The sequence below is a fragment of the Astatotilapia calliptera genome, chromosome 4 (assembly GCF_900246225.1).
Source record: "Astatotilapia calliptera chromosome 4, fAstCal1.2, whole genome shotgun sequence".
NCBI classification, from domain to species: domain Eukaryota; kingdom Metazoa; phylum Chordata; class Actinopteri; order Cichliformes; family Cichlidae; genus Astatotilapia; species Astatotilapia calliptera.
Genome location: NC_039305.1, coordinates 12,666,806 through 12,691,450, shown reverse-complemented (window position 1 = coordinate 12,691,450; position 24,645 = coordinate 12,666,806). Strand labels below are relative to the sequence as shown.

Genomic DNA, 24,645 nt, shown 5'->3' with positions numbered 1-24,645 from the left:
AGCAGTAACAAAGGTGTTGCATTTATATTTTTGTTGAGTGTAATAATGAGGAGGTTTTTGTCACAGCCTGAATCACTGTGATACGGGTGCGGAAGCAGAGTCATCCCACGTCTGACAGTAATACACTGCAGAGTCTCCTGTCTCTGTTCGCTTGATAATGAACTGGTAATCAATATTTGATGAGGATTTAGAGTTGAATCTGTCTGAGGAGAATCCTGTTCCAAAGCTGAGTGAGCTGCCAGAATGAAGAAATCTTAGAACATACTGAGGAACCCCTCCAGGAACTTGCTTATACCAGTTAATATAATTCCTGGCTTGAAATCATATTCACAATTAGCATGTTTTTGATCAAATTCTAAGAAGCTTGGAAAGAAGATGACCTGGATGACTGAGAACCTTCACAGTTTTTGATCAGACATATGCTACAGTACAATAATAATAAAAGCTGATGATGTGAGGCTTTGTGTGTGAATAATGTGTGTGTATTCTGGGGCTTTCTTTATTTAAAGTGAAAATTTAAATGAAGATAAAAATAATATCAATAAAAATAACAGAACAATGTTTAAAAATTAATTGTGTGAGTCTGGACCAAAAAAAGCACAAGTTGCTAGCTTTGAGTTGCTACTAGATATTAGATATTATATTATTAGATATTAGTCATATTTCAATGACTCTGTCTTTATAGGGTGGTGAAAAATTTACATTCATTCATCCCAGAATTGAAGTGACTGACTTACTATTCATGTTTTGGCGAATGTGAAAAGGTTGTTGTTGTTTTTTTTAATTGTTGGGGTGTCCTGTGCACAGGTCTGTGTCATAAAAATGCCCTAACTGCTTGTCAGAACTGCATAATGAGTGTTATGATGATTCTGCTTTGAGAAATTTGCAAAAATTGACAGAGAAAAACTACAAAATATTATCTGCATAATGTGTTGCAGATAATGTAAACCCACCACTTTATCTTGGTGGGTTTATACTGAGTTTGCTTGATCTCTCTGTTATCAGGATGTGGAAGAGTGTCAAAAAGAAGATGAAGAGAAATAAAAAAGGAAGAAAGAATACCAAACGATGGGAGGGGGGGATCACTGTCCCTAAATAACATGAGTGAAATATGCATTGGGTAGCTTTTGTCTGCTGCTTCTTTCCTGTCTGTCTTTTGGATGTGTTTGTGTTTGTGCTTTAAGGCTCTACACCCCGGGGTTGCTTTGCTTTTGTTTGTGTTGATTGATATGTGTTATTTTTGCTGTAAATGCACTGTTCTGCTGTTCATATGACAATGTTTAATAAACTCTGTTTTAAGTCTGTTCTGCTCTTTTCCAGAGAATCAGCATGAGTGATTTGATTTTAATTGGATTCAAAAGCTTCCAAATTTGTAACCTGACAAAACCTTTTTCTCCTGTTTAGGTTAGGGAGACAGGTAAGAGGCCAGTATTTTCTTTTGGGTTTCTCGTTATAGGTAGGTCAGTTCTGTTTCATTTCTAGAGTGTTTTGCTTGTTGTTTTGACCATGCCCATCTTGATGCTTGCTACCTTTTGAAATTAACAAAATATCTGGTTGTTGTGAAAGCGCAACCCTGTGGCAGCATTGGTCTTTCCTTGGGAGATTAGAGCGGGGGCATTATCTTTCCTTTTTTATGTGTTTTGGGGTGTAACACATTTCATTTCATAACTGGACTCTATTTAGTGTTACATGGCAGTAAATAAAGTTATGTTTAGGCAAAAATCAAACAGGATTCAGCTAACTGTCTCTGAATGATCGAATGGTAATAATTAAAACATTTCCAGTAAACAGCATTTTCATTTTATTTTACAGAGAGCTGATACTTCATTTACATGAGGTCATAAGACCTGCAGGTGCATCATGGACATGAAAAAACAGAAGAGCAGACAGGTTATGCTTCACTAACTGAGTGTGAAGATTCATTTGCAACATTTTAAACCGGTGACACTTGCTCTCTCTGTTACTCAGGAAGAATTATTAAATGATGCTCTCTAGTGTTCAAATATTACATAGCGTGTATGTCAGAAAATACTTATGTTTTAACTATGGGAAGAAGATATTTTAAAAAGTGGTGTGCTTATGAGTGTTTTTTTCCTCTCTGTGCCCCTCTCCAAAATTTAACAGTTCATTTTAATAACCTTAAACTTATGTTATTTATAATACAGTGATACATTTTCCCATTTACTCACAAGAAAACACATTTTTTAATTCAATGCTTTTATTAATTTAATGCAAAACACAAATTCCTGAAAATACTTGTCAAAAACCAGCAAATGAATACATGACTTAAACCTTTTGCTTTATTCTGATTTCTAACATGTAAAGACTGTAATGAGCAAACAGCACAAGCAGTAAAGAAGCAGATTTTAAATGCACACTCTGGTCCTCGACTATTCAGTGGGACATTCTGACTTCTTGATGGTTTTCTCTGAAGTCTGTGAGCCCAAAGACACTTTACATGTATAAATCTTATCCATGTTCCAGTCTGATGTCTGGATGGTCAGAGAGCTGCTGATTTGGTAAGTCTGGTCTGATCTCTGAACAGCAGTGCTGGTAGAGATCCCACTGCTCACTGGACTCCCAGCAGCCAACCAGCTCACATCTGCAAAAGACACAGACTGACTGGACAGACAGACCAGAGAAGCTGTGTCGGACTGGAGCTCAGCACTGGACGGAGGGAAGACTGTCAGGGCAGGAGGAGAGAGGCTGGAGCCTGAAAATACATGAAAGATGTTCAGGAAATTGAAAAATCAAAGGAAATGAAATGAAATAATGAAAACAGAAGAAATCAAGACATCAATAAGAGTCAATATGGAATAAACATAATATTTGTTATGAAATTAGAAGAAAGCAATACGAATGTGATTTGGAAAAATATACAGACATAACAACCCAACATAGCAATTGATTTTCTTTTTAAGTTTTCCTAAAATAAAATATGAGTAGTTACTCTTTAACTTTCCATGTAAGATGTCGTGAATTTAATTCTGGAGGTTTCTGCATAACATGTCAGTTACTGTGAGCAATTTTCTTTCATTAAAAAAAACAAACTGTACAGCCCGTTTCTAATCACTTAAAAGTAATTTTTAACTTTAGTAACACTGTTAACTACTACTGAAGAAAAAGAAAACAATCTTATATATGTTTTTGAAATGCCAACCCCAATATTAAATAAAAACACTATGAGAATAATAAGAACAGATGATATCCTATTTCACATAATGTTTAGTGAACAACATTTATATAAAAATATACAAATTTGGTTTGACCCCTTTTCAATTTTTTTAATATAAAGAATTCATGTCTCCTGCACATACAACAACCTCAAACTATTTCATGTTGTATAAAATCATAAAAATTATGCAGAACAAGAAAAATATTGAACTAAGTAGTCATCAGCAGAGTTTTGCAAAATCTCTCTTGTTTTATGATCAGTTAAAAAGTACTTACTTGTCACAATCAGCTTGGTGCCTTGTCCGAATACCACAGTGATTCAGTTTGTATACATGGCTGTACAAAAACCTCCTGACTGTCACTGATGAGGGGAGAGGAACTGAAACATCCTGTAGAGACCAACTTTCACTGTCAACATCTCATTCACTTCATCTGTTTGTATTTTATAACTGCATTTCTCTGTGTGTAGTCGTGTTTTTTCCTTCTTGTCACTTGTTTTGTGTAAGACTTAATTAAGTACTCATTACTGATCTGAATTAAACAGAGATTCACTGTCTCTCAATGAGATTTTGTTTAGTCTGGTTCACTATGACGGAGCATTTTTGGGAGAGTCTTCCCATGTCTGACAGGAACTCACTGCAGAGTCTCCTGTCTCTGCATGATTGATAAAAGACTGCAAATCAGTGTTTGGTCAGGATTTAGATATTAATGTGTCTGAGGAGAATCCTGCTGAAAATGCAGTTGACCTGTGAGAATGATGAAATCTCAGAAATGAGGCGAAGAACCAGGAACCTGTTTGTACCAGCCGACATAAAAGCTTTCAGCTTTTTTGATGCTGTATTTGAGCAGGTTAAAGGTAAAAAAAAAAAAGGATTTTAAAAAATGAGCAATCCAATGTTTAATAAGACATTATCTGGAGATTGTATGTTACTCTGCATTTTCTTGATTGGACTATACTGTGAATAAGTCTAAGAAAGCATATGTACTGCCAAGAGGTTTGTAACACATTGTGATAAGTACAGTGTCTTCTATTTCTGCGAACTTGATAGTTAAATGATAATTAATGTTTGATGAGGACGTAGAGTTGAATCTTTCTGAGGAGAATCTTGTTTCAAAGCTTTTGAACTGTCAGAATGGAGAAATCTTAGAACATACAGATGATCTTCTCTAGGAACTTGTTTATACAGCTAATAGAATTCCTATCATCTCTCTCAATGTTGCAGTTGAGAACAGCTTGTTGAAAACTTTGTACTTAAGTACAGTAAGTAAGTATTTGTACTTGGTTACTTCCCACCTCTGGGGACAGAAAACCTGTTCCAACGCCAAGTGAGCTGCCAGAATGAAAACTGAGGAACCCCTCCAGGAACCTGTTTAGACCATCCAACATAATTGAACCATATTGCAGCTGAGAACAACTTCTTGACCTGGAGAAACCTTGTGGACAGCAGGTATCTGGATAAACACTTCTGCTGCATTAACATGTGCCAACAAACACAGAAAGAACATGAGTGAAATGTCTTTCTCCAAAACGATGGGCTATGAAACAGATGAGAAGAACGTCTTACACTTTAGAGAAGTGATGAGAGAGCAGACAGACCCCAGCATGTTGTCAGTGTGAGGTGTAGACATCCTTTAATATTCAGCTGAGATGTGAAAACGATTGTAGTGAGAAGAGAAGCAACAGATAAAATTCAATGTAGCTGCATTTTCACTTCATATGAAACATTTTTAAACCTATTATGCAACTTTATCAGTATCCATTTGGGTTGATTAATGTGATTTACTGCAGCTAGAATGTGACAGTTATCAGAGTTTTAGGAAACCGTTTGTCAAATTGCTGTTATTTAAAAACACACACATAATAGGTTTAATTGTGTTAGATGCACATAATTTAAAATGCACATAATTGTGTACATATATATGGCAATTTGTGTTGTTGGTGGTCATTATACTCCTCGATATTTTATACTTTCAGTGATGAATGTAAAAATATATCAAAACAAGTAATTCAGTATTTATTAGCAGACTGTCTGAAGTGGATGAGTTTTCAATGATGAACATTAAAATAAATCAAAAATAACAATAAACACACTATTTGAAGGTGGTGGGTTTACACTGAGTTTGTTGAATGGGTCTTTTGTCTGCATGTGAAAAATAGAGCATCAAAAAGCAGAAGTATCAGTGGGGAGGTTTTTGTCACAGTGTAAATCACTGTGATACAGCAGAGTTAGAGCTGTCCCATGTCTTACAGTAATAAACTGCAGAGTCTCTCTCCTCAACATTTTTGATGATCAAACGATAATCTTTTGTTGACTGATGAGTGGATGTGAATTTTGGAGAGGAGAACCCAGAACCATAGGTTGGAGAACTCCAGCTATGATAAAAATACAGCACAAACTGAGGAACTCCTCCTGGAATCTGTTTATACCAATAGACAGTGTTAGTAACAGTCCCCAGGTTACAGTCCATGGTGGCTGTCTCTCCTTTCCTCACTGATAAAACAGGAGGTTTCTGTGTCAGCACCGTCACACCACTCACACCTGCAAACAACATGAAGACATAAGGTCAAGAGAAACACAAGCACATATGAATCCAACAAATAACTACTAATCTGAAGTATAAATGAGGTTCCATACATGTTAGAGCAGTGATGAGAGCACAGAGAGTCACCAGCATGTTGTCACTGTGTGTTGAGACCTGTGACCTAGAAAGAGGGCACTGCTTCTGTAGGAGGAGAGGAGGTGTGAGCCATTAAATATGTGACAGAAACTCAGAGAGACTGACAGGAGGAGGAGCTAAATCTGCGTAGTTTGCGATGTTTGGGTAATTTATGTTCAGTGGAGGGTAATTCTGTTTTTGTATTAATAAATATTGGTGATTGTGATGTCTCCCTCCTCTCCATTAAAATTGTGCTGCTGCATTTTATTATGAAAAATTGTTTGCTATGTCTCCTGGGTGAGGTGTTCCAGGCATGTCTGACTGGGAAGATTCTCCGGGGCAGACCCCGGATATGCATATCTCTCGGCTGGCCTCAGAACACCTTGATGTTTCCCCAGAGAAGCTGGAGGAGGTCTGGGATTCTCTGCTTAGGCTGCTGCCCCTGAGACCCGGCCCTGGATAAGTGGAAGAAGATGTATGTATGGATGGATGGTTGCTATGTCCTTCAGGTTTGTTACTGATGCTTTTACCATTACCAGTTTTTATGTTTGGACAACAAAAAAAAAAAAAGATCAGAATCCCGCTAACCCTTACAGTTACCTGTTATAATTACATAATCAACAACCTTGAAATGTATGAACTTCTCTGGAAATTCACATGAAACTGGAGTGTTTAGGATTAGAAGAACATTTGATAAAATGTTACGCCATTTATGAATATTAAACAACTGAATAAAGAGTTCAAAAAAAGAATAATTTTAGTACTAGAACTGTGTGGGCTCCTTTTTCAATGCAAACTTGAGCCACATGAGTTTTGTGGTATTTCTCACAAATGAAATCACTGTGATACAGGCATTTTGATATAGTTCCCCTGATTCACAAAAACAAATACCAGTGTCGCTCATCTACATCTTGAGAGTTAAACACAACAAATTACTAAATGTTTTAGTAATTTGCGTTTACTAAAACATTTTGGTTTTAGACACTCAAATTCATTTTTGTATTCATTTGTTTTGTTCTACAATTAATGGTTGGAAATGTTAACTCAGTCACTCAGTTGTGTTTTGTTTGTTTTTTGTCTCAGTATTCATGATTGTGTTATGTTCTACTCAATAGAGTCTATGTTTCAGTGCAGTACAATGCTTACCCTCCTCCTTTTAACTCTAAATCCATGTCTAAGGATGATGTAGAATTTAGTCAGTCTGAGGAGAATCCTGTTACAAAGTAAAGTGAATTGTCCTCATTTAAAAACTCTCCATCAGCTCCATCAGAGACTTGAACCATTACAGGCAGTTCCTTGAACAATTTTAGTTCAAATGCAAATGTCCTTATCGTCACACGTCACACATTTTCTTCTTTTCTTACATTTAATGATGCTGAATCTATGTTTATAACTATTTAAGGTGCCATTCATACAGGTAACGAGTGGGGGACAGAAAAGCTTCTTACAGAAGACGTTACAGGTCTGTGAGAGCCAGAGATTTTCCTTGTTTGAGGTGACCAAATACTTATTTTCCACCCTGATTTACGAATAAATTCTTTACAAATCCTACCATGTGAATTCATGGATTTTTTTTTCACATTCTGTCTCTCACAGTTGAAGTGTACCTCTGGTGCAAATTACTGACCTCTGTCATAATTTTAGGTGGGGGAACTTGCACAATCGGTGGCTGACTAAATAATTTTTTGCCCCACTGTATATGTCACAGTACTGGGTCTGCGACTCATATTTGTCTTTCAAGTTTTAGATTTATAATCTTTGATTACTGTTGTTCATGATTTTGGTTTCCTTTTAAGTTTTCAGTGACCTTAGTTCTCCCTCCCTTAGTGTTTATCTCAGCCTGTGTTTAGTCTCTGCTGCTGTGTTTTCTCTGTGCTGTTCCTGTGTTCACCGCTTCATGTCGAGTCACCCTTGTCTCTGTGTTCGTTCATCTCCTGTGTCTCCCCAGTCAGTCATGTCTCTCTGTGAGTGTTAGTTACTCTTGTCTCTGTGACCCATGTTCGCTCTGTCTTCGCTGTCAGTTGGATCTTCATGTCAAATCTGTGTCTTTTACTTTGATAGTCTCGCATCCTTTGTAAATATTTCCAGTTTTGCTTCCTCCATGTCCCTGTGTGATTGCTCCCAGATGTGTCTGATCCCTCGTTACTCCCTGTGTATTTAAGCCCTGTGTTTTCCTCCGTCAACAAACAAAAAAAGCAATAGAAATAAACACAGGGAAATTACCTTATCTGTATATGTTTACATTCTCTTTCGACCTCATTAACATGCTTCTGATGAACTAAAGCTGATTCAAAATAATAAATCTCTGCAACTAGCTGATCTGATCTGAGTCTTGGTTTTTTTTTTTTGACTGCATTTTAGTGAAGCATGAATTAGTGAAATTATTGAACTGTAATATAAAGAGGATTTGTGTGGACTCATTTTTCTTCGTACTGTGGCTTGAAATCAGATTAACCAGTTAATATGTTGAGAATGTTTTTTCATCAAACATGTTTTACAGTACAATAACATTAAAAGCTGATGATGTGAGGTTTTATGTGTGAATAATATGTGAATATTCTGGTCCTTTGTTTATTTAAAGTGAAAGTGGAAATAAATAAAGAAATACAATAAATACATTTAAAAGAGAAATGTTTAAGAACTAATTGTTTATATGGTGCACTGAGTTTGTACCCAAAAAGCAGAAGTAATAGTGAGGAAGTTTTTGTCACAGTGTAAATCACTGTGATGCGTACTCCTTAACAGAGCTGTCCCATGTCTTACAGTAATAGACTGCAGAGTCTCCCTCCTCCACATTTTTGATCATCAAACGATAATCTGCTGTTGACTGATGAGTACATGTGAATTTTGGAGAAGAGAATCCAGAGCCATAGTATTGAGAACTCCAGTCATGACGAAACCTCACTACATACTGAGGACTTCCTCCTGGAATCTGTTTATACCAATATGCAGGTTCATTAGTAACAGTCCCCAGGTTACAGTCCATGGTGGCTGTCTCTCCTTTGCTCACTGATAGCACAGTTTTCTGTGTAACCACTGTCACACCACTCACACCTGCAAACAACAAGAAGACATGGAGTCAAGAGAAACACACAGACATTAGTATATATGTGTGCAATATAATTCAAAGTGTTTACATGTTAGAGCAGTGATGAGAGCACAGAGAGTCACCAGCATGATGTTGACGTGAACGAAGAACTGATTTGAAGAAAAGGTGCTGGAGGAGCCATTTAATACAACTAACAAAAGGAGGAGCTGTGTCTCCTCCTTTCACCCTGTTACATCATCATATTTTTTTCTTTTTTCTTCATTTGTTTCTTAATTGGCGCCATAATCTATATATTCTAATTGAAGCATAAAATCAGAAAAATGGGAAAATTATGCCAAGGCCTCCAGAAGCACAAAGGGAATAATACCTTTATTAAAACTTCATTGGAAAACAACATTGACATTTCTCATTGACTTTGACAAATGCTGCAGCTCGTCTTCTGACCCGAACCAATAGACGTGAACACATTTCTCCGGTGCTTGCCTATCTTCACTGGCTCGCTGTTCACTTCAGAATTGATTTTAAAATTTTATTGTTGACTTACAAAGCCCTGAATTGACAGGCTCCGGGGTATTTGTCTGACCTCTTACAGCCTTGTGTGCCCTCTAGATCTTGTCGATCAAATAATCTTTTGCTTTTAACCATACCAAGGTCGAGGCTGGTTCACAGAGGTGATCAAGCGTTTGGGGTTGTAACACCTAAACTGTGATATAATCTACATCAGTGGTAGGCAACTCCAGGCCTCGAGGGTCGGTGTCCTGCAGATTTTACATATCACCCTGGGTCAACACACTTGAATCAAATGATTAGTTCATTACCAGCCTCTGGAGAAGTTCAACACATGTTGAGGATGTAATTTAGCAATTTGAATCAGCCGTATTGGATCATGGACACATCTACAACCTGCAGGACACTGGCACTCGAGGCCTGGGGTTGCCTACCACTGATCTACCCTTACACATCAGACAGGCTCCTACTGTCAATCTTTTTAAATCTCATATTAAAACACTTTTGTATTCATTGGCTTTTAATACAGTAAGAGAGTTTTTTGATATTTGTTTGGCATTTGGTGTTTGGTACTAATTATTTTGTATTTTTATACAGCACTTTGGTCAATTGCTGTTGTAATTACATGTGCCATGTGAATAATAAAAAAAGAAACTAATGTTTAGACCATTTAACATAATTCAACACCTTCTTTACCTAGAGTGGACAGCAGGTATCTGAATAAACACTAACACTGCATTAGCATCTGCCAGCAAACACATAAAGAACATGTGTGAAATGTCTTTCTCCAAAACGATGGGCTATGAAACAGATGAGAAGAACGTCTTACACTTTAGAGAAGAGATGAGAGAGCAGACAGTCCCCAGCATGTTGTCAGTGTGAGGTGTAAACATCCTTTACTATTCAGCTGAGATGTGAAAACGATTGTAGTGACAAGAGAAGCAACAGATAAAATGCAATGTAGCTGCATTTTTATTTCATATGAAACATTTTTAAAACTATTATGCAACTTTATCAGTATCCGTTTGGGTTGATTAATGTGATTTACTGCAGCTAGAATGTGACAGTTATCAGAGTTTTAGACAACTGTTTGTGAAATTGCTGTTATTTAAAAACATGCACATAATTGTGTTCATATATATGGCAATTTGTGTTTTTGGTGGTCATCATATTCCTCGATATTATATACTTTCAGTGATGATAGTTAAAATGTATCAAAAAGAGAAATTCAGTGTTTATTAATAGACTGTCTGAAGTTGTTGAGTTTTCAATGATGAACATTAAAATAAATGAAAAATAACAATAAACACACTATTTGAAGGTGGTGGGTTTACACTGAGTTTGTTGAATGGGTCTTTTGTCAGCATGTGAAAAAAAGAGCATCAAAAGGCAGAAGTATCAGTGGGGAGGTTTTTGTCACAGTGTAAATCACTGTGATACAGCAGCATTGCTGTCCCACGTCTTACAGTAATAGACTGCAGAGTCTCCCTCCTCCACATTGTTGATGATCAAACGATAATCTGATGTTGACTGATGAGTGGATGTAAATTTTGGTGAGGAGAACCCAGAGCCATAGGTTGGAGAACTAGAGCCATGATAAAACCTCAGCACATACTGAGGAACTCCTCCTGGAATCTGTTTATACCACCGAGCAGCACTGCCAGTAACAGTCCCCAGGTTACAGTCCATCGTGGCTGTCTGTCCTTTCCTCACTGATAAAACAGGAGGTTTCTGTGTCATCACCGTCACACCACTCACACCTGCAAACAACAAGAAGACATAGAGTCAAGAGAAACACACTGACATTTAACTGTAACATGAGGTCTAGTCTTCAGTATATTTTAGACCCTTTACATGTTAGAGCAGTGACGAGAGCACAGAGAGTCACCAGCATGTTGTCAGTGTGTGTTGAGAATGGATTTGTATTTTGGAAAGAGATTAGACTCCTTCTGTAGAGGAGAGGAGGTGTGAACCATTAAATATATCACTGAAACTCAGAGAGTCTGACAGGAGGAGGAGCGTTGGATTCGTCCCCCTTTCTCTAACCTGTATTATTAACATTATTTTCATAAACACTGATGTTGGTAATGTTTTCTTCTTCTTTTTCCCCTTTTTTCATTTCTTTTTTGTTTGTTTGATTGTTATTTTGAATTTTTTAATGGTTACTATCTCCACATCTAAAGTGAGGCAGGATTATAGTTGGTTATATTTGTGCTTTATTCAAAAACTATGCCTTGATGTAACTCTTGCTAAATTTGAATTCATAACCGTCTGAGGTTCTTGTATATTTACCTCACTAAACTGACTACTTTCACACTAACTTGATCAGACTGCTTTTGCAGCTTTTTCTCCCAGCACAGCTCTCTCCTCCAGTCCGAGTCACCTCCTGGTAGAGGGAGAGCCTCATTAGCTGATCAGCCCCAGCTGCAGTTAAGTAGCAGAGGGGGTTGTTAATCAGCACAGGAGCACAGAGGCTGCAGCCAGAAAATACACAGTGTTTAACAGCTATAAATGCCATAAAAGTATGAAAGTCTAGAAAATGACAGTAATGATATTAGCATTATTTACAGAAACATTAAGTTTTCAGCTTAAAATTTCCAAACTATGAAAAACCATTAAGAACATCCAGTGAAAGGGAAGCACAGGAAATATATGGTGTTCCAAAAAAATTAAAGAAACACTTTTTAAGAGTATCGCATCAAGTATGTTAAATTTCTGGTCTGATCAGTCAAGAAGCAGAGGTTTGTTAGATTGTTAATCAATTTCAGCTGCTTTAGTCTTAATGCAATCAACAACAGGTGCACAACACGGGCAATGGTGAAAGAACAATCAAAACAAATGATTTTACACGTGGGAGTCACTGGCATTTTCCCCTTTTACTTTTTCTGAGTGTTTCTTAACTAGTTTTGTATTTGGTTATGGTCAGTGTCTTAGCTGGTAGCATGAAGAAAAACCTGGACTCCAAATCCTCCAGTGCGGCGGAGGAGTGTGTGTCTCTGGTCCAGTGGATTCCGGGTTCCTACTGGTGCACAACAATACTCATGAGGAGAGAGTATACAGGGACTTCCTGAAGACCAAGTGAACTGTAAAGGAGTAGAGCTGCAGTAAAGATTAGTTACAGAGCTGGACTCCATTTAGTTTATTTTATTATGAGAAGTTCAAAGACCAAACCAAAGAGGTAAACTGCCTTTAATTTACCAAATTATAGTGAAATGCAGCCTGAAAATATAATAATATAAATCACGTTTTATAGTCAGGGAAAGTCTCATCTAATGTTACAGAGAGCTGACATGACTTCATTTGCATGAAGTTATAAAAAATACCGAGACCTGCAGATGTATCCTGGACAGGAAGAGAGGGAGGAGTAGATGTGATGCTTCATTAACTGAGTGTGAAGATTTATTTGCAAATTTACAACCGATGTTTTAAACGAGTGTCACCTTTCCCTTTGAGTTTTCAAGCAGAATTGTGTAATGATACTCTCCAGTCTACAAATATGGAAAAACAGGCATTTTCAGAGCATTTCTTTAGAGTAAAACAGTTAAATGTGGTTACACATTGATTATGTTCTCATATCTACACCTTACTAAAATGCAACAATTTCAGGTTAGTCATTCTGAATTTATGTTAGTGGCTACTTTGAAAGTGTATTCTTGCTCACTAAAAAAGTAAAACAAATGTTGTATAGCCAATGCTTTTATGATATATGAAAAATAGCAGTTTCTCTGAATATCTGCAAATAAACACATGACTTAAACATTTTGCTTTACTGTGATTTCTAACATGTATCATATCAAATTATAACAAAATTATGTGCATAGTACATTTAAAGACCAAAGTACACCAAAGTGCTTCCCAGTAATACCATAACACAGATAAAATCACAATATAAAAAAATATAAACTACAGATATAAAATAATTACATAATGTAAATGCAGAGCCGGATGAAAATCACTCTAATTAGCCTCGGATGCTAGGTTAAACAAGTAAGTTTTTAGACATGATTTAAAAGATTGAATAGAATCAGATACGCAAACGTCAAGAGGAAGATTATTCCATAATTTGGGTGCGGCAACAGCAAAGGCACGATCTCCTCTAGTCTTCAGCTGAGATCTAGGTTGCACTAAGAGCAGTTGACCCGATGATCTTTGTGCTCTCTAAGGGCTATACTGACAGAGGAGATCAGCTAAGTAATTTGGCGCCCTATTATTTCGAATTTTATAACAACAAGATCTTAAAATCAAATCGATATTTAATAGGAAGCCAGTGTAAGTTGGCTAGAACGGGGCTAGAACTTCAACATGTTTTGAAGTTCTCCAGGGCTGGTAATGAACTAATCATTTAATTAACCCACCGGGCCTTGAGTCCTGGAGTTCGACACCCCTGGGTGTGTACCTGTACCTCAGGTGGCAGAGCAGGTCAGCCACTAACCAGAAGGTTGGTGGTTCGATCCCAGGCTGCTCCAGTCTGCACGCCAAATATCCTTGGGCAAGATACTAACCCCATGTTGCTCTCCGATGCGTCCATCGCAGTGTGAATGTGTATGAATGGTAGATACTTAGCACTTAAGAGCTCAGAAGAAAGTGTTCGTGTGAATGGGTGTGATTGGGTGAATGAATTAGTTGTATAAAGTGCTTTGAGTGCTCAGAAAGAGTACAAAAGCGCTATATAAGAACAATTTACCCCTGGTCTATTGTGTCAGCTGTTTCCTCACGTGTTTCCACTTCCCCTAATCTCCCTTCTTTATATTTAGTCTGTGTGTGTCCTTTCAGTCTTTGTCGGATCATCTGTGTTACCTCCCTGCAGGTATTCATAGTTACCATATCATAGTTGTCTTAGTCCATTCATAGTTCCTCTGTCTCATCTCTGTCTCAGTTATTTCAATTCTTCCAGTTTAGGTTTTCATTTAGCTCTCGGCCCTGTTTGCCTTCGTTTGAGTTCATGTTATCAGCCACAAAAAATGCTTGCCTTTTGTTTACCTCTGAGTTCCATATCCCTTTGTGTCTTCACTTGCGTCCATTCAACAAACACACTGGCATAACCGGCATAACCTGCCATGACAATTACATTTATTGGCAATAGTTTGTTGTAAAATAATCCCATTCAACACAATTCTAGAACTGTATTGTATTCTTTTTTTTCTTTTTATTTATCAGTCATCAATAATAAAGTATGTTTTGTGGGGCTCCATCAAGCTTGGTTGTCTGTTGTCTTTGTGTGTTTGGATTAAAGAATGTTAGCTACCGCTCACCGCTCGTCTGCAGGCTTTATTTAAGTGGAAAACTTCCACCTGGACTATACTGTTATGCGTTTTCTTTGTCTGTTTTCTCATGCATAGAGTTTGACGAGTATTATTTTGCTCTTCTCCATTTCATCAGTTATGTAAAGTTTCAAAGACATTCTTCACATTTCATTTTTGTTCTATATTAAGCTTACTCTCTGCAGAACTCTATCAAAGGTCAGTAATATTTTGAAGAAAAACAAAAACTAAACATTTTGATGACTCTGTAGTGTAGTCAAAGTTTTACATTCATTCATCACAGAGTTTAAATAATTGACTGACTGTTGATGTTTTGACAAATGTGAAACAGTTTCATTGTTGAAGTGTCTTTTGCACAGATGAGTCTGTGTTATTAAAAGTGTCCTAACTGTTCTGAGACAAGCATGCACAGTGGGCTTTTCTGCTGTGAGAACTGCACCAAATTGATTGAGAGAACATGTAATTTGGTTTATCTGATAATTTGTGAATTTGTTTCACTGTTTTCCTTTTTATATATATTTTTTTTTTTTAAACTTTTATTTAACTTTTTTCCCCCAACAAATATAAGACTGGTTCACATCCAAAATAATAACACTACACAGCACTAGAATATTACGACATTATGTCCATAACTGTTGTCCTCTAGGATCCAGTTTATAGGTTACTCCCAGTGCTTCCAGTGGTCTCTTCCATTTGTAAACAAAAATTCGGGAGCTCCCATCAATATAATGTCCCAGCCTGATCAGAGTCATAACTTCAATGATGAGCGACTTCCATAGAGAAATGGAGGGAGGCTCAGCCCCCACCCATCTCAACATAATGCTTTTCCTGGCCAACATTAACAGTGACTGAATTACATGCTCATGTTGTACCAGTGAGACAGGAATATATCCCAATATACACATTAATGGGTTTTCTGTCACCTGATGACCAATGGCTGTACTAATATTGGCGCAGACCTCTTTCCAAAATGACTGAATAATAGCACATTCCCACAAGCAGTGGAATCTAGTGCCCACTCTGACCTTACACTTGAGACAGTTTGGAGATATTCCCATATTATACTTACTATAAATATATGGAGAAATATACACATTGTGCAAAATTTTGTACTGCAATTCTTTAAATCGGTTACAAACAGAGATTTTGGATGGAAGGAGCAAGATTTTGTCCCATGCCTGTATATCTATTTCACATTTAAGCAGCGTCCCCCAAGATTTTCTCAACCATGCCAGTTTATCCTCGATTAGGGCATAAATCTCGGAATAAAACTTTGATACAAAATGTTTATGCTCCCTATTATCCAAAAAAAATTTCTCCAACCGAAAAGAGGCAGTTGAGATTCGTAATGTTTTAGCATTTTTTAACACATAATTTCTCAATTGCAAATACTTATAAAACTCAGTCTTTGACATAGAATACTGGGACTTCAAGGATTCAAATGATTTAAACTCACCATGTTTAAAGAGGTCATAAAACCTCTTTACACCTACTTTATGCCATCCCACAAAGCTTGACCCTATGTTTTGCGGCAGAAGGTCTGGATTATTTATAAACGTTGACAAGATATTAAACGGAAGACTACTGTTAAAAATTTTTCTCAGTTTTCCCCACGTCCACATAGCATTATATATCAGTGGGTTATGCTTTATTACGTGAGGTAAGTCATTTAGACGTTTCCCTAAGAAGTTAACAGGTGAGGATGGTTTACATAATACTTCCTCAATATTTAGCCATGGCACATCAGAATGTTCATGTATCCAGGAAGAAAGAATCCTCGCTTGTATTGAGAGGACATAATTTTCTATGTTTGGCACTCCCCACCCACCCAGATCTTTCGGTAACTGTAGTGTCTCCAATTTAATTTTGGGTTTTCTTCCTGCCCAAATGAAATCCACCATAGCCTTGTTAATTACTTTAATATCTTCTGATTTCAAAATTGCAAACAACATGCCTGTGGGATATAATATTTTCGGTAGGATTACCATTTTAATGAGATTTATTCTTCCCAAAAATGATATCGGAAGTGATCTCCATCTTGTCAGCATCTCCCGAAGATCTTGAACCATTCCATTAATATTTTCTCTATATAAGTGTCCAACATTTGGTGTAACTTTAACTCCCAAATATACAAAACCTGATGGTGCCCAATGAAAGGGTTTAACATATAAAGGTTCATTATCCCCTCCACTACACAAAGTCATTATAACAGATTTATCAAAATTTACTTTGTATCCAGATATAAGACCAAAGTCCTTGATGCACCTAATAAGAACGGGTAAAGAGTTAACCGGGTCAGTCAGTGTCAGAAGAATATCGTCTGCATAAAGCAGAATTTTATGTTGTCTATCCCCAATTTTAACTCCAAGAACACTTGGATTTTGTCTAATGGCCATGGCCAAGGGCTCGATGGCCAAAGCAAATAATAGTGGTGACAATGGGCTACCTTGTGCTGTACCTCTGCTCAGTGAAAATGGGGAAGATAACAAGCCATTAGTTAACACAGATGCTATTGGCGATTTGTATATGATTTTGATCCACCCCAGAAAGTTTTTTCCAAACCCAAATCTTCTCATTATTTCAAACATATATTCCCATTCAATTCTATCGAATGCCTTTTCGGCATCCATAGAAACAACAACCCCAGGGATCTGATGAAAATTTAAAAAATGAATAATATTAAATAGGCGTCGAGTATTATTATAAGAATTCCTCCCCTTAATAAAACCTGTCTGATCAGCATGCACGATAGAGCACATTACTTTTTCTAGCCTAAGAGCCAGTATCTTTGAAAGTATCTTATTATCAGCACCAAGAAGGCTAATAGGCCTGTAAGATGAGCATGACTCTGGATTTTTATCTTTTTTAGCTATCAATGTTATATTAGCCTGGTACATAGATTCTGGGAGTTTCGATTCTTCAAATGCTTTATTAAAAACCCTTAATAATAAACTATTTAACTTCATTTTCATTACCTTAAAAAATTCTACTGGGAAACCATCTGCCCCAGGACATTTCCCTGACTGGAGTGCAGATATAGCTTTATCCACCTCTATCATTGTTATGGGTGACTCCAGCAGGCTTACCTGATCTTCAGAAAGCTGAGGGAATACTAAGTCGTTTAGGAAGAAGCCTGAGTTAAGCCTTGTTATGTCCATCTCAGATCGATATAGGTTTGTATAGAATTCTCTGAAGCACTCATTAATCTGACGGTTTCCTACTTGTCTTTCACCATTCACATCCACAATAGCTGTGATAAAGGAACTTGATGGAGTATTCCTTGCAAGACGAGCCAGAAAGCGGTTAGGCTTACTAGCTGATTCAAAAAGCCGTTGTCTGGCAAGAAGGACATCTCTTTCAGCCTTTCGCATTATCAAATTACGCAAAGATGTCCTGGCAATATTAAGCTCACTTAATGTTTCAGCTGATTTTGTTACATAGTATTGTTTCTCCAGCTTTTTGATATTATTCTCGATCTCTAACTGCCTTGTTAATCGTTGCTTCCTTTTATGACTTGTGTATGAAATAATCATCCCTCTCATGTAAGCCTTATAGCTATCCCATAAAGTTCTCGTGTCTAGCTCCTCTTTATCATTTATTTCTAGGAATACTGTTGTTTGCTCTGTTATGAAATGTATAAATTTCTCATCCAAAAGAGACAGTGTGCTCATCTTCCAAGACCTAGAGCGCTCAATATGTCTCATGGGTTGAATGGTTAAGACAACAGGAGCGTGGTCAGAGAGACCTATATGACCAATATTTACCTGCTGAACTAACTGACTGATACACTTGGACATAAAAATATAATCTATACGAGATGCTGACAAGTGAGGGTTAGAATGGAAAGTGTACTCCTTAGATAGTGGATTATAGTGTCGCCAAACATCTATAAGGTCAAGCTCATTTATAATTTGCCAAAGGGCTTTGGAGTTTTTGGTCAAGATAGATTGTGGGGGAAATTTATCCATTTTAGGGCATAAAGCACAGTTAAAGTCACCCGCTAATATTATATTAGCACAGTCCATGTCCACTAATTGACTAAATAATACCGTATAAAATTCGCCATCCTGTGCATTCGGCGCATATATATTACCTAGGAGAACAGTTTCCCCATGCAACATCCCTTTAACCAATATATATCTTCCTTCATTGTCCTTGTGAGTGGCTATAACGTTGAAGGGAAGATTTTTGTGTATAAGGGTAATAACCCCCCTTTTATTTGTGGAGTAGGATGAGAAAAAAATTTGACCAACCCATTCTCTACAGTATTTTCTGTGTTCATCATCTGTCAAATGGGTTTCTTGCAAAAACGCAATGTGAGTCAAATCTTTCTTCAGAGAATTTAAAATGGACTTTTTTTTCACCACATTGTTGGACCCTTTAACATTCCAAGTACTTATCTTAACTGACATATAGGAAAAGTAATGTATATATTGTGCTGTTTACATATTTAACCAAATCTACATTTGACCAGTCTGAGCCTATTAACCAAAATAATTGAGCATAAAACAAGAACACTGGTTCCCAGAAAAACCTGAACACAAAGCCTGGAAACCTCAACCCTCCCCAACACAAATAACACAAAATAACAAAAAATAAATTACACATCTAGATGTACCCTACTCTAAAGTACAGCTGTGGGAGGCCACAAACGCGTAACATCCCTGCACTGGAGTCTATGTCAAAAATCAAAGTCTCTATACCTTAGCTCATTATCAATACTTTAATGCTGTAAGCCTCGAGTTTGTAACTTACGTTACAATGACGCTGTCGTGCACCAACAGTTTATTTAGGTCTTGGCAATTTGCTCACATAGTCCTTGACGTCCTGGGTGGTCGCGAGGGAGATGCTGGTGCCATCGGGGTTAAATATTTTAATGATGGCTGGATAAAGGAAGGAATATTTGATCCCCGCCTCTCGGAGAGCTTTACGCGCATTCGCCGACTCCTTTCTCTTTCGAGCCACCTCGGCGGAGAAATCCTGATAGAAGGATACTTTTCCTGCCTCTGTGTTTACGGTACCTTTAGCCCTGGCAGCCTGGAGAATCCTCTGTGTATCGGTGTAGTAATGAAGCCGGACCAGTACTGCACGCGGTCCCTCCGTGCCGGTAAGCCTCATAGGTGGTCCAGTGCGATGGGCTCTGTCGACTGTAATGGCACCCTGTTGAAGGCCCAGGACTTCTGGTATCCATTTTTTAAAAAAGTCCACTGGTGCTCTACCCTCCGCGCCTTCCTTTAACCCGACAATCCTCACGTTCTGCCGCCGGCTCTGATTCTCAAAGCTTTCCAGACGCTCCATGGCCTTCTTAAGCTGGGTCTCGAGAGCGGCAATACGTGGCTCATTTGTAGCCGTGACATCTTCCAAGTCCGAGACCCGCTGCTCCACTGTTTCCATTCTTTCTATCAGATTGTCGAATTTCTCAGTGAGCTCGTTTATTGGCTTTATGACTTCGGATATCTTGATATCCATATACTTAGATATGTTAGAAGTCACCTTGTCCACAATCACGTCATCCCGCAGTGTACTTAGTGCATCCTCAGCGTCGCACATGGTCTCCTTTTCGGGGCAATTGCTAGCTACCAGGTCACTGCTAGCTTTTGCTTTGACTCCACGTTTGCTCATTTCTCTCTTTTTGCTTGATCCAGGGTGTGCGAAAAACTCGTCTAGAGACATTATATAGATATTCGAGGCAACTTGTTGGCAAAAATGAGCTAAAATACCAATATTTTACAGCTGTCCAGTGCAGAGCTCATAAACTCACGTCTGCTCAGCTCGACGCATCACGTGACCCAGGATCTTCTTTTAAAGCTGCACCTCCTTTTTATATTTTTAATTAAAGAACAAAAACTAGAAATCCAGTATTTAAAAACACAGTATCTGAAGGTGATGCGTTTTCTTTAGAATTTTCTTGATGGATCTATAATCTGTAAGTTACAGAGTCTCAAAAAGCAGAAGTACTAATGAGGAGGTTTTTGTCACAGCCTGAATCACTGTGATACGGGTGCAGAAGCAGAGTCATCATATGTCTGACAGTAATACACTGCAGAGTCTCCTGTCTCTGCTCGCTTGATAATGAACTGGTAATCAATGTTTGATGAGGATTTAGAGTTGAATCTGTCTGAGGAGAATCCTGTTCCAAATTCAAGTGAGCTGTCAGAATGATAAAATCTTAGAACATACTGAGGAGCCTCTCCAGGAACTTGTTTATACCAACTAACATAATTTGCATCATATCTCTCTATGTTGCAGTTGAGAACAACTTCTTGACCTGGAGAAACTGTGTGAACAGAAGGTGTCTGGGTCAACACGATCACTGCATCAACATCTGCCAGGAAACACAGAAAAAAGTGAAGGTAAAAGTTGAGCTCTAAATATGGAATAAAAAAAATAGGAATAAGAAGAAGATCTTACATGTTAGAGCAGTGATGAGAGTGCAGAGGGTCCACAGCATGTTGTCAGTGTGAGGTGTAAATGATCTTTACTGTTCAGCTGAGATGTGAGTGGGATTGTGAGAAGAGATACTGGAGCTTATAAAGACACAGAGGAAACCAAAGGAGGAGGAGATTCAACAAAATTACTTTCATTCATAGATCAAATGATTTATGAGGAGTTTCACATTTCACATGTTTCTGATTCATATTCATCATTTACACTCATGTTTGTCATAAGAAACTACTCTTGAAAAAAGTTGTTGTAAAAGAAACAAATGTTTATCACTGATGTCTTTATGCTCACACGTTACATTTTCTTTCTACCCACAGGTGTTTATGATTGATTACCAACTAAACTTTAATTTAGCTGCATTTAAAACTTCAATATAAAACGTTGTCTTGACAGTTGACAGTTCTTCATTTACATGTATCTATTTTACACAACCTCATTGTGTAACAAACACTATCCTTTTAGTCTGATTATTGCCACATGTACTGCAGCTGGAATGTAACAGTTATCAGAGTTTACCACTATAGACTAGTATACATCAAATTTATATTATTAAAACAAATCACATACAGCAGCATACACATTTTTGTGTTTGTTAGCATTGTGTGTATGATCATTTGTGTTGTTGTAGATGAATGTGCATATTATTGCAATTCCTTGCTTATTTATACGCTCAGTGATAAACGTTAAAATGAGTCACAAAAAAGTAACTCAGTGTTTATTTCAGTTTTTTTCTCCTGCATTTGGGTCGTAATCCTGCCTGTCACAGCCATAACATGACATTATATGGTTTATAATAATAATAATAATAATAATGTATACTTTATACTATTGATCCCCATGGGGAAATTCCTCTCTGCATTTAACCCATTCACTCAGTGAAGCAGTATATTCCTCTTTCATAACAACAAATTAGATACATTGATTATCTAAAAAAAAAGAAAAGAAAAAAAAAAAGAAGAAAAAACAATAGACATACACAAACACAGAGAAATTCACTCAAGGTGAAGGTAGAAAGAGAATGTAAAGATATTCTCTTTCTACCTCACTAACATGCTTCTTCTCTCTGCAACTAGAGGCTACAGCTTGAAATCTGATTTAAAATTAATTTGTTGACAATGTTTTTGATCAAACATATTTTACACCACAATAATATTAAAAGCTGATGGTGTGAGATTTTATGAGTGAATATTTTGTGTTTATTTTGGTGCTTTGTTTATTTAAAGTGAAAGTGCAAATGAAAGAAATACAATGAATAAATTTAACAGAGCAATGTTTAAGAACTAATTGTGTGCCTTTGGTGCAGTTTGTGCACAAAAAGCAGAAGTAATAGTGAGGAGGTTTTTGTCACAGTGTAAATCACTGTGATACCCCGCTATCAGCAGAGCTGTCCCATGTTTGACAGTAATAGACTGCAGAGTCTCCCTCCTCCACACTCTTGATGATCAAACGATAATCTGTTGTTGACTGATGAGTGGATGTGAATTTTGGAGAGGAGAACCCAGAGCCATAGTCTGGAGAACTCCAGCCATGATACATCCTCAGCACATACTGAGGACTTCCTCCTGGAATCTGTTTATGCCAGGCAGCAACATTGCCAGTAACAGTCCCCAGGTTACAGTCCATGGTGGCTGTCTCTCCTTTCCTCACTGATAAAACAGGAGGTTTCTGTGTCAGCACCGTCACACCGCTCACACCTGCAAACAACAAGAAGATATGGAGTCATGAGAAACACACTGACATTTGAATATAGCATGGGGTCTATTCTTCAGTATATTTTAGACTCTTTACATGTTAGAGCAGTGATGAGAGCACAGAGAGTTACCAGCATGTTGTCAGTGCGGGCTAAGAACTCAGTGGAGAGGCGATGGTAGAGGAGCTATTTAATACAACTAACAGGAGGAGGAGCATTGGAGGGTTTTTTTTGTTTTGTTTTGCCTGTATTACTAATGTTGTTAGTGTTCTCAATGGTGTTGGTAATGTTTTGTCATCTTCTTCTTTTTTTCCATTGTTCATTTTTGTTTTTATTTGTTGTTTTGAATTTTGGAATAGTTACTCTCTCCACATCCAAAATGAGACAGGATTACACTACATTTGATACTTAATCTTGTGCTTTGTTCAAAAATTAAACCTTGGTTTAAAATTTTCTACATTTAAACGTATCACTGTCTAGAGAAGACTGTTAGAAATTGTTAATGTGACATTTTGACATTTTTGGATGATGTTGAGGTTCTTCTATATTTACCTCACTAAAGGTTACATTAGTGACGACTTTCACACTAACTGTAAAATTATTCTGTTCACTAAAAAGTAAAAAAGAATCTTTTTAATTCAATGCTTTTATCAAGGTAATCAATTTTATAGAAAGGACACATACACAATGTTGCAGAGTTGGTGATGTTTTATATAATTTGTGAGGAGGTTTTGTGCATACAGAATTGTGTAATGTTACTTGCCAGTCTACAAATATAGAACAGCATGCATTTTCGCTGCATTGTATTTATTTCTTTACATATTTATTTGTATTTATTTAACAAAGTTGGAGCGGACATTTCACAAATGTGGTTACACGTTGATTATGTTCTTGTATCTTCACCTTAGTAAAATGTAACATTTTCAGGTTTGTCATTCTAAATTTATGTTAGTAGCTACTTTGAAAATGTATTTTTGTTTACTAAAAATGAAAACAAATGTTGTATATCCAATGCTTTTGAGTGAATGCAAAATATCAGTTCCTTTGAATATCTGCAAATAAACACATGACTTAAACATTTTACTTGATTCTGATTTCAAACATGTAAACTTTGCATTGAGCAAACAGCACAAGCAGTAAAAAGGCATATTCTAAATGCACATTCTGGTCCTTGACTATTCACTGGGACATTCTGACATCTTGATAGTAGCAAAAAAAAAATAATGGCAATAAATAAACAAAGAGAAATTCATGTATTCAGTGAACACACAACACCCAATTGAAAAACCCATATAGCGTGTCACAAAAGCTAAGGCACTGTGTGTGCATGCATGTGCGAGCATGTTAGTGAATGTGTTTGTGTGTGTATGTGTCTCTGTATACGTGACTTCCTGCTACACAATAGATGTTTACAACATCCCTAGTCATAAAAGGGTCATCTCCCCTCACCCTGTATATGGCTTAACCCCCTTTAATGGTCCACCATATAAAAGGTACAGGGGAGCCCATAAACGGCAGGAAGTAAACATTCCTTACTAAATAGGAAACCAGAATCTTACATGGAATGTGCCTGCATTTTAAGGCAAGGTTTAAAATTTTAAACACAACAATGACAACTTTCAACACAATCACTCCAAAACTAAAGCCCATTCAAAATAAAAACTCTCCGCAACTAGATGCAGTCTTATTTTATTTTGACTGCATTTTAGTGAAGCATGAATTAGTGAAATTATTGAACTGTAATATAAAGAGGATTTGTGTGGACTCATTTTTTCTTCTTACTGTGGCTTGAAATAGGATTAACCAGTTAACATGTTGAGAATGTTTTTGATCAAACATGTTTTACAGTACAATAATATTAA

General features: G+C 37.1%; 1 protein-coding gene across 5 annotated transcripts; it reads right to left on the bottom strand.

Moving 5' to 3' along the window:
- Positions 1–2,200: 2,200 nt before the first annotated feature.
- Positions 2,201–22,954, bottom strand: LOC113020658 (immunoglobulin lambda-1 light chain-like). 5 transcript variants are annotated; one of them, XM_026164820.1, is made up of 4 exons: positions 22,882–22,954; positions 22,462–22,787; positions 3,451–3,484; positions 2,201–2,713 (listed from the first exon to the last, which is right to left on the bottom strand). In XM_026164820.1, the coding sequence occupies exons 1-4, from the start codon at positions 22,919–22,921 to the stop codon at positions 2,391–2,393; spliced, it is 723 nt and encodes a 240-aa protein (XP_026020605.1). In that variant the 5' UTR covers positions 22,922–22,954; the 3' UTR covers positions 2,201–2,390. The 5 variants fall into 5 exon arrangements, with proteins under 5 accessions (XP_026020605.1, XP_026020606.1, XP_026020608.1 ...); XM_026164821.1 differs by lacking the exons at positions 22,462–22,787; positions 22,882–22,954 and adding exons at positions 20,649–20,974; positions 21,061–21,199; XM_026164823.1 differs by lacking the exons at positions 22,462–22,787; positions 22,882–22,954 and adding exons at positions 10,829–11,148; positions 11,243–11,802.
- Between the last annotated feature and the right edge of the window lie 1,691 nt (positions 22,955–24,645).

Coding starts and splice junctions, on each gene's coding strand:
- LOC113020658 (XM_026164820.1), bottom strand. CDS start 22,921: ATGCTGGTAACTCTCTGTGCTCTCATCACTGCTCTAACAT. Junction 3,485..22,461: donor ACAGCTCTGCTGATAGCGGG/GTATCACAGTGA, acceptor TGAATCACTGTG/GTATTCGGACAAGGCACCAA. Junction 2,714..3,450: donor CACCAAGCTGATTGTGACAA/GTAAGTACTTTT, acceptor ATGTATTTTCAG/GCTCCAGCCTCTCTCCTCCT.